This window comes from Callithrix jacchus, chromosome 17, assembly GCF_049354715.1.
Source record: "Callithrix jacchus isolate 240 chromosome 17, calJac240_pri, whole genome shotgun sequence".
Classification (NCBI taxonomy): Eukaryota; Metazoa; Chordata; class Mammalia; order Primates; family Cebidae; genus Callithrix; species Callithrix jacchus.
In genome coordinates, this window is record NC_133518.1 from 54,853,250 (window position 1) to 54,873,361 (window position 20,112).

Consider the following 20,112-nt stretch of genomic DNA (forward strand, 5'->3'; position numbering starts at 1 on the left):
CCTCTCCTGGCAGTTCAGGGCACATGGCAGGAACCAGCCCTGGACAGAACACCATTGCATGGCAGGATGCATGCACACACACACGGTCTCACTCATGCTGGAGCCATGTAGACATGCCATTTCACCTCATGTGTGCCCCTTTACAATGTGGGGGGAAGCTGGGGTACCCAGAGAAAACCCACAAGGACATGGGAAGGATGTGCTAACCCCATGCAGACAGTGGCCCTGGCAGGGAGTCCTATTTTTTCCCTCATCACCATTATGATGAAATGACATTGAACAAAATGAATTGTTCGAAGACCTGATATACTCACTAGACTGGAGGGAAAGGCCTACTATATGCAAATATCAGGAGGCTATTTACAAACATTAATTCATACAAACCTCAGAACAACCCATTTCACAATGAGAAAAGAGCATCTCAGAAGGGACCACTTGCTCAACCAATGAGTAGGGGGTAGCGGAGCACAGTGGTGAAGCATCAGCTGTGGTGGGTTCAAATCCCTGCTTACCAGCCAAGCGACCTTAGGAGAGTTACTCAACTTCCTTCTGAAACCGTTTCCTCCTCATCCTCTTAGGGTTGGTGGGGATGATTAAATGGGATGATTAAATATGAAGGGATCAATGCTCTGTAAACTTTAATTGTACTCTTAACCTTGCTAGGCAGAGGGTAGGCCCTGTGGGTACAAAGACATCAGCACAGGCTAGGCGTGGTGGCTCATACCTGTAATCCCAGCACTTTGGGAGGCCATGGTAGGGGGATCATCCGAGGTTAGGAGTTTGAGACCAGGCTGGCCAACATGGTGAAACCCTGTCTCTACTAAAAATAAAAAAATTAGCTGGGAATGGTGATGCATGCCTGTAATCCCAGTTACTGGGGAGGCTGAAGGCAGGATAATTTCTTGAACCCAGGAGGCAGAGGTTGCAGTGAGGTGAGATTGTGCCATTGCACTCCAGCCTCGGTGACAGAGTAAGACTCCATCTCAAAACAAACAAACAAACAAACAAACAAACAAACAAACAAACAAAAAAACACACATCAGCAACAAGATGTCTCCTCCTGTCCCTCCAAACAGACAACGGGGTGTCCCAGATTAGCACAAACTGGGATTTGGAGTCTGGCTATTTGTGGAACTGGTGTTTGTGATTTTGGGCATCTATTCTTGAATCAATAGGCATGAGACCTTTTGTGTTTTGATGGAAGGAGGAGAGATGAATTTCTTTGGAAGGGCTGAGAGAGAGGGGCTTGGAGATGGACTGGAGTGTCTGGGGGACATGAATTGTAGAGGCTAGGCCAGAACCAGCCTCACGCTCCCTTTACCACTTGCCCTTGGAGGGAGAGATGCACAGGTTAAGAGCATCTTATTTCCTCCTCTTTCTTCTCTGGACCAGCAGGAAGAGTGTCTAGAGCCAGGATCTGTACTTCCAGATGCCTGCCATACCCTCCAGCCCCCAGCTCCACCCTAGTGTGAAAGGAAAGGCCAGCTGGCACCATCAATAGCTAGCTTGTCAGCAGCAAAACAACCATCCCATTGATCAAGGAGGCTGATTTTCTGCCAAACACTGGGAAGGCTTCAGTGCACATTCTGGTCAATCCCAACTGATTCTGGGCTTGCAGTTCTTGCTAGATTCTTCCCTCCCTGTTTATTTGGTTCTATAAATGTGGAATGCATCTATTTGAAATCTGGACACCTAGATCTGGATGGGCTGTCAGGCTGGACTGAAGGAGTCCTCTTCAAAGATCATCCTTCATGGCTGGAAGGAAACTGAATAAAAAAGTTGAGGTCTGGCTGAGTGTGATGGCTCATGCCTGTAATCTCAGCACTTTGGGAGGCCAAGGCGGGGGATCACCTGAGGTCAGAAGTTTGAGACCAGCCTGACCAATATGGTGAAACCTCGTCTCTATTAAAAATACAATAATTAGCTGGGCATGGTGTGCATCCCTGTAATCCCATCTACTCAGGAGGCTGAGGCAGGAGAATCACTTGAACCTGGGAGGCAGATGTTGCAGTGAGCAAAGATCAACCACTGCCCTCAAGCCTGGGTGACAGAGTGAGACTACGAGACTCCGTCTCAAAAAAAAAGTGAGGTCTAGCCTCTGCTGGAGGCCTTGGGGCAGAAGACAGGGCTTACATGGTTGGCCAGCCCTCCTGCTCAGCCTCTGTGCTTCCTATGCATGTCACTTCTGCTTGGATGTCCAGAAATTTCTAAAGCACTCTTTCAGGATTGTGTTCAGACACTTTAGGGAGGCCTATGGGATGCCAGTTTCATGTGTGCTCTTGGAGTGCAGTGATGAACTGGGGGGTTGCTGACACTTCACCTGATGAAACAATCCCCTTGCCTGGAGACTGCCTTGCTTAGCTCTGTCAGGGGTGTGTTTTTCCATCCTCCTGGGTGTGAACTTCTGGGGTTAGTTTTGTGTCACTTTGGATCTTGGTGAAACAACGTGCAAAGGGAAGATTAATGGAAAAACTCCCCTCCCAAATGCCTGGAAAATATGTTCCCCTTTTCAGCATGAGAACTAAGAGGAGTGTCAGCTGAATGGTCTGAAGAGAAGAGGAAGTTAATGTTCTCTGTCTTAAATCAGGCTCCTTCTCTGCCCTTTTTACTGGGTCCCTCCCCTGGGTAGGACTTCACTTTTTTTCCCTCTAATGGTCTCTGCTGGACCTCAGAGGTATCAAGTCTGTCAGCAACTGACTTGTGTTCAGCCCCCATCCTGTGCTAGTCTTAGGCAGGCTGCTCTCTTGACAGCTGATCTGTGGGACAAGCCTGCATGGAAGATGAAAGTGACTTTATTTTACATATTAGGAAATTGAGGCTCAGGGAATTAATATTCTTCCTGGAGGTCACACAGCAGCTAGATGATGAAGCTGAAATTCAGATCTATTCTCTGTGGGTTCTTCCTGTAATGCTGCATGATGCAAGTTCCTGGCATAGGGCCTGGCACACTGCAAAGCTCACACTTGTGAGAAAATGAAAGAAGAAAGGAGCCTGTGAATGGAGGCCTCTGTAGGCTGCATGAGCTGCGCTGACGTCATTTTAACATTTTTACTTCTTGTGAGGCCTTCTCATCACAGTGCCTCTGTTTCCTTATCAGCATAACTGACGGGAAAATGGTTGTTCCTGCCTGTGACTCTGGTTGGTGGGAGATTGTGAGGGAACAAGGAGGACTTATGAGTTAGGATAGTGAAGCCACTTAGCTGACAGTGTGACCTCATGAAGAATACCTTACATCTCTGAACCAACACAAAAGGCGAGTAGTCCCTTCATCTTGATATTTTTGTAAAGATTAAATGAATGTATGAATGGATGCATATGGTAAATAAATAATTAAATGCAAAGATTAGATACCAGATGTATTTAGGAAAGCCTCTAGTACATGGTGGTGCTTAGTCATCATTTTGTTTTGGTTTATTTTAAAAACTTTAATTCAGGGAGTCTTGTGCCTGGGAGGGGGAGGCATCTCACGGTATGGACATTTTGCTTGGCAGTGCATTTGTCTGGGAATTGGTCCACAGCCTTTATTTGATTCTCAGAAAAGGGTTCATGACCTCAACATGCTTAAGAACCACTGCAGTTGAATTTGATTTTTGACCCATGGTTAAAAACCACTGAACTAAGAATATATTGTGTCTGCATGTTTTTGGAATTATGCTGGGGGCTATTTAAAACAAAACAAGGAGAACATGAGGAATCTTTTCCTTTTCATATTTTAAATATGGTCAAACTTGTAAGTAGATGCACTGACAGAGGTATGCTCTTTGAAAGGAGAAGATGCGTGACTGAATTAGGTACATATATAGATCAATATCAGAGGTAATGTTTGAGGGGAGAATGCAGAAAAAATAGTTAAATATTCCCTAATAGTATTAAAGCAATAGATATTAGCTTTTCTATTTTAACTTTTCTTCCAAGAGTGTATCTAATAGCCAGCTATTATTGGGCACTTACTAGCGTCAGGGAGTGGGTGGTTTGTTCTAAATGTTTAATCCTGTTTTAATTCTTATGACCACGCTATGGAGTAGACACAAGCACAGGCATCGCTCCATATCCACGGGGAATTTGTTCCAGAACTCCCCATGGATACCGAAATTTATGAACACACAAGTCCCTTATATAAAATAGCATAATATTTGCATACAACCCACACACATCCTCCTGAGTACTTTAAATCATCTCTAGATTACTTATAATACCTAAAACGATGCTTACACATCACTTCATTTGCATGAATTCAACATAGTATTCAACATGCAGCAAACTCAAGATTTGCTTTTGGAACTTTGCAGATTTTTTTCCCCTAATATTTTCCATTTGTGGTTTGTTGAATCCATGGATGTCAAACCCATGGATACAGAGGGTCAACTGTATTATGTCTATTTTATTTCCGAGGAAGGTGTGATTCAGAGAGGTTAGATAACTTGCCCAGGTTGCACAGCTAGTAAACAGCAGTTCTCAAAATCATGAGTTGTCTGGGACTTACCTTTGACAACGCCCTTATTCCTTTGGCATCTTTCTCAACCCCGAGTAGTGAGTGCATCAGTTAAGATGGTTTTGGCTAAAAGTAACAGAAATCCTCAGCTCAAGATGTATCTTAAAAATAGGGAATTTTATTTTGTGATATAACAGATGGAGAGGTTCAGCCGCCTTCAGGTAGGATATACCTAGGCTCTGCTTCATTTCTTTCTTGATTCTGCTCACCTCTTTGAGCTAGTGTTGACCACAGGGGTGAGCAAGGTGTCTGAGGCACATTTAGAAATGTCTAGATGAAGAGCTGGGGATGGTCTCATCTTGTGTCTCCATAGGAAGAAGAAGATAGTTCCCAGAAGGCTCAGGAAAATTGTCCTCATGTTCTGTTGCCAGGACATGGACACATGCCCATTCCTGAACCAATAACTGCTGAGGGGCATGTGCTGTGGTTTGAATGTGCGCCTCAAAAAGCATATGTTGGAAACATAATTCCCAGTGTCACAGTGTTGGGAGGTGGGGCCTGATGAGAGTTGAGTAGGCCATGAGGGTGGCGTAAATGGATTCATGCAGTTATTATAGGAGTGGGTTTGTTATAGAAGGGCAAGTTCAGACCCTTGTTACTCTCTCTCTCTTTCTCTCTCTTTGCTTTTCTGCCATGTGATGCTTTCTGCCATGTTATGACAGCAAGAAGGCCCTTGCCAGTGCCTTCTGCTTGATCTTGGACTTTCAAGCTTCCAGAGCTGTGAGAAATAAATTTCTGTTCATTATAAATTATACAGTCTATGGTATTGTCTTACAGCAGCACAAAACAGACTAAACAGGATTGGAATTGCCATGACAGGTTTATCAACGAAGTGGAGGTTGAACGAATGTTGGAGAGTCAACCCTATAAAGTAGGAGATCTTCAAAACAAGGAGTTTGGGGGTGCTGGTCTAGCTCGTTGGCCTTTCCTGATCGTGCCTCAGTTTCTTCATTTGTATAACAACTCTAATAGCATCTACCTCATGAGCTGTCCTAAGGATTGAATGAGATATTTGTCCAGATGATATTTGTTTTTCTTTTGGTAAGTTACCCAAATGCTACCACAAGGAAACTGCATAATTTGATAGGAAGGTTGAAAGAAGTCCCCTGTCCTCTCCCTGTGCTTAAGTGAGCATGTGACTCAGGACAAGTCAGTTAGACTCTTTTTATGGAAATTTGAATATTTTCAGCAGAGAGAAAATAACCCTTGAGAATGACTGGAGTTGATTCATCCTGTTGGGGGCAGACTGAAGAGGCCAGAGGCCAGCGCTCAGTTCCTTCTCCTGAGAGTCCCAGTACCACTGTGAGTCCTGTCCTTTCTCCGTTCTGTGGGCTTCTCAATGTTTTTTTGGTCTTAGCTTGGGTTCCCTAGAAACAGAGCCTGAGGGAAATTCTTGTCATATGATTTATTGATGCCCTTGAAAGAAATCATAAAAAAGTGAGGGAAACAGAATAGGATGAGAGAAAAAGCTAAGTAAAGATGTTATCTCAGCTGGAGTCTGGCCTCCGCCTGAGAGGCTGTGGGTTCGTCAGAGTAAGTTCTGCCTTCGGGCAAAGTGGTTGGCTCTTAAAATATCCCATATCAATCCAATGGGAGGTGAAGGGTGAGCCCCCAGATGAGTGGACTCTTGTTGGCAGAGGGCAGTTTTCTGAAGAAGGGGGCAGTTGTGCACTGTTTGTAACCAATGCTCGCAGCGGCTGGTGGATGAGTGCCCCAAAGGTAAGAAGGATCCGGCTGAAGCACAAATAGCAACTATTAAAATTCCCAGTGTCTCCTTTTCTGCTTGAATTAGCCAGAATCAGTTTCTGTGGTTTGTGATCAGAGTGTCCTGACGAATGCATTCTGTAGAGTGCTGGTAGTTATTATTATTATCGATACTATTGCTGTTATTATTATTAGCCACGACTCCCTGACTCTGCTGAGAAGGTCTGTAGATTCTAAAGAATGAGGGATGAAGAGCCTACTATAGATCTTGTGTAAAATATATAATTAGTTCAGCATCAGACTACTCTTTTTAAGGGAAAAGTTACAGGGAAAGTATGAAACGTTTGGAGTTGGTTTCTCAAAATTCTACTGATTTTTAATTAGAAAGAAAAATAGAACTGCAAAAGGAGACTGAGTGAGCATTGGCTCTGAAGCAACCCCCTCAAGTCCCCTCTCATGCATAATTTAATTAAATGATAGAACGTATTCTTTTAAGTGGAAAGTTTATCTGTTTGAATTCTGATCAAACAGCAGTACCCTGGACCTCATGTCCAAGGAAGTAAGAAATTGAAACATACATTTTATTTGATGCCTGAAGTACATTATCTACTCTGCAAATATGTTATTTGAAAATTCCAAAGTTTCTCTTACCAGATATTGCTTTTTCCCCCAACTGCATTTCATTCAGAAACACTCGACATGCCAGGCTTTCTGCTAAGCAAATTTGAAAATGCTTAGTTGAATCACTGTGATTGAGCCTTAGATGAGCTTACAGACTAGAAAAGGAAGTCTGAACATAAATACATATCTCACAGAAGAAAGCACTGCATGTGCTACTGAAGAGGGATACAGACAAAAAGGCTCCACAGGTTCAGAGGAGGTTTGGGAGACTTTCAGTGAGGGGCTTATGAAGGCATCAAGTGGTATCTGCATGGTACTGTGCATGGGCAAATGGCTGGAGTTTAGGCGTTCAGAGATGGGCCATTCACAGGGGCGGGAACAGCATCAGCAAAGACATCAAGGCAGGAAATATGTTTGGGAAGCATCAGGTGGCTTGGCTCAGCAAGTAGCCCTCTGAATATAAACATGACACTCCTGAGACACCTACTAGAATGGCTTGCTCACCGATTGCAGGTCCAGCTGAGACACTCATGTCCACTGTCTGCTGTCTGTCATGATGGAGGACAAGCAAACATCAGGCAGGGAAAGATGCAGGAATGTAAGATCTAGGGGCAGTGGGAGGGTGAAAGAGTCTTTAGGGTTTTTCCTGAGGAGGTAACGAATTTGGCCCATGATGCAGGAGCCAAGTCAGGGGTGGTTTTAACAGGAGATTTTAAGACCCAAGCAAAGTGGAGAGCAATATGCCAGGTGTTGGAAACTAGGGAGCATGCTATGGCGTCCTGATAAACTCTCCTGGGACCATCTTTGGGAGATCATACCTCTAGGTGTCAAGGTCTAGGATAGGCATAGAGCTACAGAACAGGTTTTAATCCATTAAAGCTAAGAGCTCTGTGGTACTGAGACCCATCAGGACAGTTCCTCCTGCAACCAACCCAGCTGGCCAGCCCAGGCTTACCTAAAGGTCTGTGGAGTATCCCAGGGGCTTTTCTGTTGTCAGTTGCTGAAATGCAAACTTGACTATCTGAGCAGGCTATACAGCCTCTCTGTCTCTGTTTCTCACCTGGAACACAGGATGAATAACAAGATCTACTTCATAGAACTGTGTGGGTGAGGTAAGTTAATACAAAGATACAACTTAGCACAGTGTGTGTCGATCCTTCTATTTATGTATCAACTCTAAATTCCAGTGGGGTAGCTGCAAGCCAGATGGTCAAGAGCAGGGAGTCAGAGTGACAGGACACATCTCCCAGGAATGGAGCATCCTGGGTACCACTGGAGACAGCCAGTACCACAGGCCAGCCTGCTACCTGGTGCTGGAGAGCAGAAGGCCACTCCCCAGCAGAGACCTGAGGCCACACTACCATCATCACATGGAAACTCCCATCTTGAATCCAGGCATGGAATTAATATGTGCACAGGGAATGAAAAAAATATTAGTCTCTTGCCCCTCTTTTCAGTACCATCACATCTAGAGGGCTCTTCCCTGCAGCACCAGCTCCTTTTCAACTGTGTGAGGAAATGGAATGGTTTTCTGGAAAGATTCTCGTGAAGAGGAAAATCTTTTTAGAAGAGAGATGATAAAACAATAGATGGGGAAGCATCTGAAGTGGAAAGACCTTGAATAGCGAAGGATCCAGGTTTCCAGATGGTATCCTTGGGGCTGCCAGGACCAACAGAGAGGGAATGAATGTGCTGTCAAAGGAGATTTGTCTGTTTGAGCAGCTACAAAGAGGAAGGCACTGACATCACTAATGGGAAGTGAGAGGAAGCAGGAAGGGGGCCCAGTGATGCTTTCGGATGACTGTCTTATTGACTGCGGTTGACAGGATTGCTTGCAGCCCCAAGCCTCAAATCTCAGGATTTCAGAAATGCACAAGCTGGGCTGGACACCGACCTACTTCTTATGGTCTATTTTCCTCCTGAGATATTTGTCTGCTCTTGAGCTGACATATTCCTTTCCAGAGCCCTCGAGGTAATAGTACATAAAGCAAAATGCTCACTAAATCAAAGACATCTATGCTCTCTGTTATTATAAGGAATTGGTATTTAATTTTACATCTCTTCTGGCCCACTCCATATTCTCAAATCAGAGGTATATAATTAGGGAGGCCATACCTTCAGGTATGGAAAGCCTGTCTTTGTGTCAGTTGTCCTGGCATAATTATTAAGTGTCCCCTCTCTTTTCTCTCTCACAGGTGTCCTAGTTTGGTCCATAAATTATGTGATCACCCGTCTTAGTTTAAATTCCCTCAGCAGCTGACAGTGAGACATTTTGATTCATTTAGTAGCTTCTGCCAGAGCAGCTTCCCCTCTCCTCTTTACCTATTCCCATAGTCAAGACTATGTTTGCAAGTGGCATGAGCCCTACTTGACCACCACTAGGGAAAAGAAGAAAATAATTGGCTCAGTGCAGTCACCTTAGGGAAAGCAGAGGTCCACTGAGCTTCTGAGACAACTGGAACCAAGTTCTCCAATGTCACCAGCACTGTCTTGTTCTGTTTCTAATCCCAGCTGCCTTTTCTCAGCCTAACTCCTCCTAAAGCAGGATTCATGGCCACCAGTAGCTTTTTCTCACATCTCATGTGAGCAGGACTTGTGTCTGTCTGTTCGTTCCAAGCTGGGTGTGTGTTTTGTTTTTAAGAATTCTAATTGTCTAGAATTGGATTCTGTGTCCACTCTAGTAGCTAAAGTGGACAATGCTAACATTGGCAGCCTCACCCAGAATAATCCCCAATGATTGGAATGGGAAGGGGCATTTTCCAAAAGAAAAGAGGACACATTTCCAGAAGGGTAAGGGAGAAGTGCTGAGCTGATATGGCAACTTGTTTACGTAATTTTGCCTTTTTCTGAAATCCCAATTCCTCCATGAAGCCTTTTCTGGCATCCTAGCCCTGGGTATTCTTTCCCTACTCTGAAGGCCATCACATTTCTTGGCTGTGATGCTTATTTGTCATTGAGTCTTAAACTGTCTTACCCCATCTCTTCTGTTATTAAAAGGCATTGCTACTTTATGATTTATCTCTTTATTTTGAATGATTCACCTATTTAGATTATTTTCTCTTTAGCTTGGCTGTTGTCAGGCTGTAGGATTGTGTCTTAGGTTACTTTTTATCCCATAAGTGATCCAAACAGGAGGCTTTTCCCAGACTGGGCTTGAAAATAGTTTGTCTGTTTGATTTGGTTCCTACTGGGCTGTTATCCATGCTGAACACATATCGACCTGGGAGGTCTGGTGGAGAAAAAGTCCTGTGCTGAGAGTCAGGAGACCTGGTTTCTGATTCTCACATGAGCCATGAGACACAGGCCAGATCATAACTTTCTATTTTATAGACTTTTCCATCTGTGAAATGATGGCAAAAAAAAGTGCCCTAACTCTTAGGATTCTTGTGAGAACACACTGGGAGCAATCAAAAGAAAAGTGCTATGTAAATGTAAGGTATGTTTATTCATATTGATAATTCAAATAGAGAACTCAGATAGTCCCAATAAGGAATCATTTTCAAGTAGAGTTCTTGCTACCAAGTTTGCATTTACACAGTTGTTTCCCTCCCTAGATAAAACCACCTCATCTGCTGGAAACTGAACCCGTGGTTAAGCCAACCATTTAATTAACTTATAAAAGCTTTGTGGAACTCTAAAGAAAATATAATAGTAAATTGGTTTCCAAAACTCTCTAATAGGAAAATTCATTTCTTTCATCCCATGTGGCAAAGTATGACTTTACTGTTACATGGCTTTTTTTTTTTTTTTTGGTTGTTTGTTTAATTTCAATAATGAAGTGTTGATGTAATGTTCTTTTAAAACATCAATGTTTTCTTTCTCCTACTGCTAAAGAGTCTAGACTCTAATTCTCTTCTTTTAGTCAAGCTGCAGAAATCCAGTTCAAATGTACTCACTACCTTATGTGTACCAGATACATGTAAGGACTGGGCAATAGGGTTTATAGTGTCAATAGGGGTCTACTGGGTCAAAAGGATCTTAAGGAGCATCCAGTCAAATAGGGAAGACAAATGATAAACAATCCATTATAATTATATCTACAATTATGCATGTAACAATTCTCTAAAGCAGTATAAGAGTCAGGGTAGGTTAGCTGATATAACAAACAGCCCCAATTTTCAGTGTCTTAACATAGTAAAAGGTTATTTCTTACTCATACGAAGTCTAATATGCTTGTTCCTGGTTGGATGTCTCTCTACCAAATGGGGACACAAGGATCCAGGCGTATTCTGTCCTCTGATGCCACCATCTTCAACTTGTGGCCTGTAAGGTCACCATGAAAAGGGATAATAGCCTGGGTAAAGCACATGGGACACTTAGCCATCTTAATCTGATAGTGACACACATGACCTCTGCTTATATTCCATTGGCCACATAGGTCCATCTAATTTCATGGACCAACTGAGATGCTGGGCAGCTGCTTCTCAGCCACAATAACACTATTCAAAAGGGACACATCTCTTAGGTGGATGATTAGCTGCCTCTGCCACTAGTAATGCTATTTTTACAAGTGATAAAAATTGAGGGGCTAAGTAACTTCCCCAAGGTCATACAGCTGGTATGTTGAGAAACCAGATTTAAATCCAGTTTGTTTGCCCCAAAGCTCATGCTCTCCTCACTCCATCACACTAACTTCCTTACCATGACTATGTGACAGACTCCGGCCATGGTTGGGCTCTATCTGCATGATCTGCCCATTGAACCTGTTTTTCCTGGTTTGGGCCTCTAGAAAGCTGGTCCTGCTGCTGCCTTAACTTTCTGGCCTGATTTTCTTCACAGCTCTTGGCTGTGATTGGGTCTTGTTAGTTTTCCTCAACTCTTTCCTCCAGGTGCACTCTCAGCACTGGACAAAGTTTCCATCTTTGTGACACAGAAAATCAAGAAATAGGACTAGAGCTTTTTACAATTGCTGTTTGAAGAAGATAGCAGCCATTTGCCTATATAACTTCAGGCACTTTTAGCTATAAAAACTAGTTGTATCATTTTATGGTTCCATTTCCTCCAGGCTAGTAAGTGGTCAGTTTCAAAGAACAGACAGAGCTTTAGGAATTTAGATGGAAGAGACAATTCTGGGTTTGAAAAATGGAGCCAATTCATTTTGTGAGCATAAATATGTACATGAGGCTCCAATCAGAAGAAACAGGACAGATTTGTATAATGAACTCTCCAGCTAGCCCATCCTGACTCAAACACTGTTTTAAGCTTTGGATGGACCACAGCAAAGGGCTGTGCTCACACTTACCCTGCCTGTTTCAGATGTATGAAACATCAGCCCCATCCACAAAACCCTGATTACATTGAATTCCAGTCCCTATGGCTGCAAAACAAATTACCTTCAAACTTAGTTTAAATAACCATGTATTATGCTCATAGATGTGTGGACTAATAATTCAAACTGGTAGGGACAGTTTGTATTTTTTTTTTTTTTTTTTCTAATTTCTGGGGCCTCATTGAAAGACTCAGCAGCTGAGGGTTGAGATGTCTGAAAGCTTATTCACTCACAAGTCTGATGGTTAATGATGGCTATTGGTTGCGGGGGGTCTCACTTCCCCTTTACATGGGCCTCTGTGTGTGTCTTTCTATGTGAGCTAGTTGGGCTTCCTTGCAAGCATGGTGGCTGGATTCCCAGGATGGACATCTTTAGAGAAAAAAGAGAGTCAAGTATAGAGGTATGTTGTCTTTTCTCAGCTGTCCTTAGAATTCACGGAGCATTGATTCTGTCACATTTTATTCACTGAGGCAGTCACAAAGTTCTCCCCAGGTTTAAGGGAAGGGAAGATAGACTCGGCCTCTTGATGGGGAGTAGCAGTGTTCTGGAAGAATGAGTAGGACTTGAAACATTGCTGTGGCTATATTTGGAAAATCTAATCTGCCATACCTTGCTTTCATTTTGATCCTTAGATCTGATTTAAGTATTAGCTATCATATATTTGGTGCCCATGTGCCAGGTACCTTATACTTAATAAATCTAATCCTGACCCCAACTCTGCGAAGTAGGTCATGTTATGCCTTTTATAAATCAGGAAACTGAGACCCAGAGAAGTTAGCTGACTTACCTAAAGACGCAGAGCTAGCAAATGGTAAAGTTAAGTTGCAAGACCAAGCCTGACCCACTCCAAATCTCATACTTTCCCCAACAGTTCCTATATGATTCCCAGCGGGATGACTCATTTCTTTAATGAAAGGAAAGTTTGGCAGGGGAAGATTGGAGTGGTGGAGATGGGGTAAAGGGAAGTTCAGACACTTTGAATTAATAGTAATTTCCATGAAGGTGCTTGTTCTAATAATTTCCACCTTCCCAAGTCTACATATACTTAGAGCCCATCAAGTCAAGCTGATGTAATCTAAAACCCTCCCTGGTTTCCAAACAGCTGTAATACATTTACTTTGGTTCTCCAGCAAGTATAAAATCTTACTGAAAGACCACAGGACTATATAATGTTAATGGGCAATGAAATCCACCCTTCTTCAGGTGGGCCAAGGAGAAACCATGGAAAGATTTTATTAGGATGACTAAAGAGTTCTTCATTCAAATCAAGATACTTTTTTTTCCCTTGAGACAGAGTCTTGCTCTGTTGCCCAGACTGGAGTGCAGTAGCATGGTGTCAGCTCCCTGCAACCTCTGCCTCCCAGGTTCAAGTGATTCTCCTGACTCAGCCTCCTGAGTAGCTGCGATTACAGACATGTGACATCATGCCTGGCTAATTTTTGTATATGTAGTAGAGACAGGGTTTCACCATGTTGGCCAAGCTGGTCTTGAAATTCTGCCCTCATGATATGCCTGCCTCGGCCTCCCAAAGTGCTGGGATTACAGGTGTTAGCCACCCAGCCTAAATCAAGATACTTTTGAGAGTAAAAAGTGATGCTGTCACAAGTCATTGACCCTGACATAATTAGTATTCTTTTGTTACTATATTGATATTGTAGTTGAGGTATAGTTTAATAGTAAAACATTTACTTTTTAAGAGGCTGGCACAATGATTTTTTAAATATGTACACACTCATGTAACTAACTATTCTCCAGATCAAGATATAGAACACTTCAGCACACCCCTTCTCCAGCATCATTACTATTATGCCAGTACAATGAGTGTAAACAAGTTCTGTCTTGGGCAAATAGGGATGTATAGTCATCCTCGTCATGACCAGTTCTTAACCTGGCTTCTCTGGGGCTGGGCAAGAAGGTGTTTATGCTCAGAAATGATTGATTCTCAAAATTAAGATCCAATAAAGTTTTTGTTTTGGCCCAAGCCATGGCTGAAGCATCTGGGAGGCAGGACACCAAGTCCCTAGGCTGCACAGAGCAGGAGGGGCCTGGATCTGGCCCATGAAACCACTTTTTTCCTTCTAGGCCTCTGGGCCTATGATGGGAGGGGCTGCTGTGAAGGTCTCTGACGTGCCCTGGAGACATTTCCCCCATTGTGTTGGTGATTAACATTTGGGTTCTTATAATTATACAAATTTCTGCAACTGGCTTTAATTTCTCATCAGAAAAAGGATTTTTCTTTTTCTATCACATTGTCAGGCTGCAAATTTTTTGAACTTTTATGCTCTGATTCCCTTATTAAACATAATTTCCAATTTCAAACCACATCTTTGTGAGTACATAAAACTAATGCTTTTAACAGCACCCGAGTTACCTCTTGAACATTTTGCTGCTTAGAAATTTCTTCCACCAGATGCCCTAAATCATCTCTCTCAAGTTCAAAGTTCCACAAATCTCTAGGGCAGGACAAAAATGCTCCTGTCAGTCTCTTTGCTAAAACATAGCAAGAGTCACCTTTGCTCCAGTTCCCAACAAGTTCCTCCTCTTCATCTGAGACCACCTCAACCTGGACTTCATTGTCCATTTCACTATTAGCATTTTGGTTAAAGCCATTCAACAAATCTCTAGAAGTTCCAAACTTTCCCACATCTTCCTATCCTCTTCTGGGTCTTCCAAACTGTTCCAGCCTCTGCCCGTTACCCATATCCAAAGTTGCTTCCACATTTTTGGGTACCCCACTCTACCAGTACCAATTTACAGTATTAGACTGTTCTCATCCTTCTAATAAAGACATATCTGAAACTGGTTAATTTATAAAGAAAAGAGCTTTAATGGACTCATAGTTCCACTTAGCTGGGACTATGATCCCAGGCCTCACAATCATGGTGGAAGGCAAAGGAGATGCAGAGGCACATCTCACATGAGGAGAACAGTGTGGGAGAAACTGCCCTCATTTTTCAGTTATCTCCACCTGCCCCCACTCTTGACATATGGGGATTATTACAATTTGAGATGAGATTTTGGGTGGGGACACAGCCAAACCATATCACTGGTGATGTTGCTGTTGAGAGTGATGGTGGTAATGGCAGTTGTGCTGGGTGGTGGTGGTAATGATGGTGTTAATATAGGTATATATATTTTTAGAGACAGGGTCTTCCTCTGTTGCCCAGGTTGCAGTGGAGTGTCACAATCACAGCTTGCTGTAGCCTGCAACTCCTGGACTCAAATGATCCTCCTGCCTCAGCCTCCCAAATGTTGGGATTACAGGCATGAGCCACTTAACCTGGCTGATGGTGATAGTACTGGTGGCAAGATTGATGTGATGGTGGTTCTGGCAATGATGAGCTGTGTGGTGGAGGTGGTGATGGTGGTGGTGGTGATGGTAGGTGGTCTGATTGTGGTGGAGGGCAGTGAAGATGGTGGTGGTGATTAGTGGTGTTGCAGTGGTGATGGTAGGAGTAGCATGTGGTATGGTAGTGGTGGTGGAAGTGGTGGGAGGTTGTGTGTTGGAAGTGGAGGTGGCGGTGGTGGTGCTGATCATGGCTGGTGGTGAGATGGTGGTAGTGGAGGTGGTAGTATTGGTGGTGATGCTGGTTGGTGCTGATGTTGGTCATAGTTGGTAGTGGTGAAATGCAATCAATCCTTTCTCTCCTAGGGGATCCCTGGGATTCTTTTATAAATTATGCAGCTCTTCCTCAAAGCTTTGCATGCCACAGGAGGAACAACTTCCCTAGTCAAATAAAAGGTGTTTTTCCCTGGCAGGAGCTTCCCAAGCTTACATCTTCCTACCAAGGAGTTGCCCTGAAGATGAGCTCAATAGCTTTTTTGCTAAAGGAGAAGGGGAAAAAATCCCTGGTTGCTAATTCACTACTCAATTTTTGGTTAAGTCCAATCAACTCTACACAGTTTTCATTCTACTTTATGGACTCACACATCCCTTGTCAAACCCATACTTGTCCTAATGTCCCTAGTGAGTGAACCTCTTCAGGTATTAAAGACCGGGGCCCTGGGCAGGATGAAACTAATGGACAACTGTGTTGTAAGGGATCTGGTGCCTTATTGACCTCCCTCAGCACTCCCAGACTGAACCTGCAGAACAGGCTGTCTCCTGTATCTCTGACTGTAACTCCTGTCCGCTGTGTGCCAGGCACCATGCTAAGTGCTTCACATAAAGGATCTCGATGAATTCTTAGCAAAAACGGTGTGAGGGAAGCAATATTATTCCTACTATAAAGTTGAAGAGGCCAAAACTCAGAAAGGGGAAGTAACTTGCCTAAGGTCACACAGCTGACAAGTGTGTGAGTGATAAGTATGTGTAGGGAATGACCATACACATGCTTACCGTGGCTCACCTCATTATTACAATTCGCTTGATCACTGATTGAAACACCCAACAAGGACATCTTCTCTTTCTTCTTCTTTGTTTCTCTTTTTGAGACAAGGTCTCACTCCTGTCGCCCAAGCTGGAGTGCAGTGGTGTGGTCTCGGCTCACTGCAGCCTCAACTTCCTGTGCTCAGGTCTCCCACCTCAGAATCCTGAGCAGCTGGAACTGCAGGCAACTCCTAGGCTCAAGTAATCCACCTGCCTCGGCCTTTCAAAGTGTGGAGATTATAGGTGTGATCCACACACCTGACCTCTTTTTAAAAAAAACTGTAACTTTCAAGTTCAGGGATACATATACAGGTTAGTTACATAGGTAAACTGGTGTCATGGGGGCTTGTTGTACAGATTAGTTTGTCACCCAGGTATGAAGCCTAGTACCCATTAATTATTTTTCCTGATCTTCTCCCTTCTCCCACATTTCACCCTTTGATAGACCCCAGTGTGTATTTTTCTGTGTGTCTATGTGTTTTCCTCATTTAGCCCCCACTTATAAGTGAGAACATATGGTATTTGGTTTGCTGTTCCTTCATTAGTTTGCCAAGGATAATGACCTCCAGCTCCATCATGTTCCTGCAAAGGACATGATCCTATTCTTTTTATGGCTGCATTGTATTCCACAGTGTATATGTACCACACTTTTTTTTTTGTCTGTCTACCATTGATGGGTATTTAGGTTAATTCCACGTCTTTGCTATTGTGAATAGTGCTACAGTGAACATAAGCATGCATGTTTCTTTATGATAGAATGCTTTATATCCTTTTGAGTATATACCCAGTAATGGGATTGCTGAGTCAAATGATATTTCTATTTTTAGGTCTCTGAGGAATTGCCAAATTGTCTTCCACATGGCTGACCTGTTTACACTCCCACCAGCAGTATATAAGCATTTCTTTTTCTCTGCAGTCTCACCAGCCAGCACCTGTTATTTTTTTTACTTTTTATAATATCCTTTCTGACGGGTGTGAGATGGTGTCTCATTGTGGTTTTGATTTACATTTCTCCAGTGATCAGTCATGTTGAGCATTTTTTCATATGATTGATTGTTGGCCACATGTATGTCTTTAAATGTGTTTGTTTATGTCCTTTGCCCACTTTTTAATGGTTTTTTTTTCCTTGTAAACTTGAGTTCCTTATAGATGCTGGATATTAGACCTTTGTCAGATGCATCGTTTGCAAAAATGTTCTCCCATTCAGTAGGTTGTCTTTCACTCACGATAGTTTCTTTTACTGTGCAGAAGCTCTTTGGTTTAATTGAATCCAATTTGTCAATTTTTGCTTTTGTGGCAATTGCTTTTGGTGTCGTTGTCTAAGCTTTGCCTGTACTCATGTCCAGAATGGTATTGCAACAAGGACATTTTTAATCTAGCCGTGGTGCTGGAGCAATAACTGGTTTCATTTGCCCGAAGGCCCAGTGCACTAGCAGGGGTCCCTTAGAGAGGACAAAACACAGAAAGACAACAAGCTGCCACTATTAATGGGAGTTTTCAATGTCCTGTTAAAGCCAGCACCGAATTTCTGACCAAAAAGCTAAAGGGGGTATTTCCGTGACTGAAATCAAGTCGTTCAGGAACTGTTCCCATGAAAAAGCTCCCATTCCTTTTTGATCCGGGAGTGTCCCTCCAGAATAATACAGAGGAAAGCCTGGTTTGGAAAAAGTCTATGTTTTTCTATGAATTTCTATTTTAAAATAAATATCTAAAGAGCATTCAATTTGCAACATATTTGGTTAAAAGAGCTTCTCTCTCATAACAAAGCCACAGGTCTTCCTCTGGGAGCTGAGAAAAGGAGGTGTCTGCCACGTCTGGTGGCTTGGAGCCAGGTCATCTCGAAGCAAGGGCTGACGGGTAGAGCGACACACACCAGGGGCCAGTTTTAGAAAGCTGGGAAACATGGGGCTGTTTCACCCTCTCCCAGGGTAGCAGCCGTGTGGGTTTGATTCACACCCCAAGACGGGGGAACCGGGATGGCCATAGCACCTTTGGGGTGAAACCAAATATGAGACAGCCTGACCCCAAAGGAAACCTGAAGCAAGTTGCAAATTATATTTGGAAACAGTGGGTGATGGGGAGCAATCGAAGGGAAGAGCTCTTGCAGATGCAGCCACGGGACCTGAAGGTGATGCTGAACCGACTCCTGAAAGCCCTGTAATCCAGGCCGCCAAGCTGAGAGGAAAATCACAGCAAGAGACCAAGGAGTTGCCTCTATACGCCACTTGCTTTCTAACACTACAGGTGACTTAGAGCTGTTATCCTCCAGGCAAACGCCGGGGAAGATGTAATAGTCACAGCAGGGCTATGCACACGCCTGCACCTCAGCATTTTCTGGTGGTCGTGCCTGCCAACAGTGTTATGAGGAGGAAGCTGGAGAGCGGGAGGTGCAGGAAGGGACTGGCTCTGAACCCCAAGGCCTCTGAGAGCAGATGGCCAGGAGGGACCTGGAGCCTTGGAGGCTTTCTGCAAGGTCTGTAAGCACTTGGTACCTGCTTCTCCCTCTCCAAGGAGAAGAAGCAGATGATGGGGACAGCATTTAGAGGCCTGCTCAAGTCTTGTCCCTGGGAGAATTGAGAAGGTCTGGAGGAGCCAGGAGCCAGCGAGGGGCAGGGGCTGTTTCCTTAGTAACATCTCTGTTGTGGCAACAGCGGGACAGTGTCCCTGCCTTTACGTCTCCCTGTAGAGCTGTGGCAAGCCCTTCCCAGTGTGCCAGTGGAAACTGCACTAATGATTTGGTTTTCCCAAAGACTTTGCCATGAGTTTCTCAGGCTGGGAAGGAAAGGGCAGGCTGGACCTAACTTGATAATAGGGACCTTAGGCGCTAGAATGAAGGTACCAAAAACATGGCAGAGAAAGATATGGAGTACATTTCACTGCCATCAAAAAAAAACATGGCAGGGCGCCTTGTATTCTTAGGCCATTTTACTGCCACTTTTTCACATTTTACTATACTTTACGGTAGAAAGGTATTCAACCCAGTTGATCTTCCTCCATATGTCATCCTGGAATTATTCTTTTGCTTTTTGATTCATTCAATGACTATTGACAGATTGCCTGGGAACTTGCTAGATGCTAGGGATATTGTATCATAAAAACTGATATTTACTGAGTGCATCATTGTCCTTATGCTGCAGATAGGAAAACTGAGGAACAGAGGTCGCTATGGCAGGGACACTGAGATCTGTCTCCTGTTCTTGGGAGCTTATATTTTGGTAGCAAAGATGGACATCAAACAAATGATTACATAGTTATTTAATTGTCACTGTGATGAATGTTACAAAGGAGATGGGCGTTTGCCACGGTCTTGGGAAAAGGTGTGAAAAGGGACTGGGAAATGACAAGAAGAACTGAAGACAAGTCTTCTGAGTTTTCTTCTGAAGAACCCAGAGATGAGGCCGGGAATGGAGGAAGGCACGAGAGGCTGTGAGGGCTTGAAGTTCCAGGACCACTCACAGGTGCCTGAGGTGCCTCTCCTGCTCAAGCCTAGTCCTGACGTTGACCAAAGATGATGAAGTAAAGAAGTTTTCTCAGGAACACTTGAGTGTATGAGTTTGAGGTTAAGATTGTCCACGGTGTTACGGAGAAGGAGTAATTGCAGTGGTGACTACCTTGAGGTGAGAGGGAGGTGTTGGCTCTATATGGGAGCAGGGATAC

The 20,112-nt window shown here is 43.6% G+C and overlaps 1 protein-coding gene across 12 annotated transcripts in view; it reads left to right on the top strand.

Annotated features, from left to right (window-relative positions):
* The first annotated feature begins 3,075 nt into the window (after positions 1-3,075).
* Positions 3,076-20,112, top strand: part of LOC108588816 (uncharacterized) — a 74,084-nt gene continuing 57,047 nt past the window's right edge. For all 12 annotated transcript variants that reach the window (XR_013528656.1, XR_013528657.1, XR_013528659.1 and 9 more), the window contains exons 1-2: positions 3,076-3,253; positions 5,682-5,794. Coding sequence is in view for 9 of the 12 variants with exons in the window: in XM_078354309.1 (XP_078210435.1) it covers positions 5,705-5,794 (90 nt within the window). In the remaining 3 variants the exon portion in view is untranslated. The remainder of the gene's footprint in view (positions 3,254-5,681; positions 5,795-20,112) is intronic.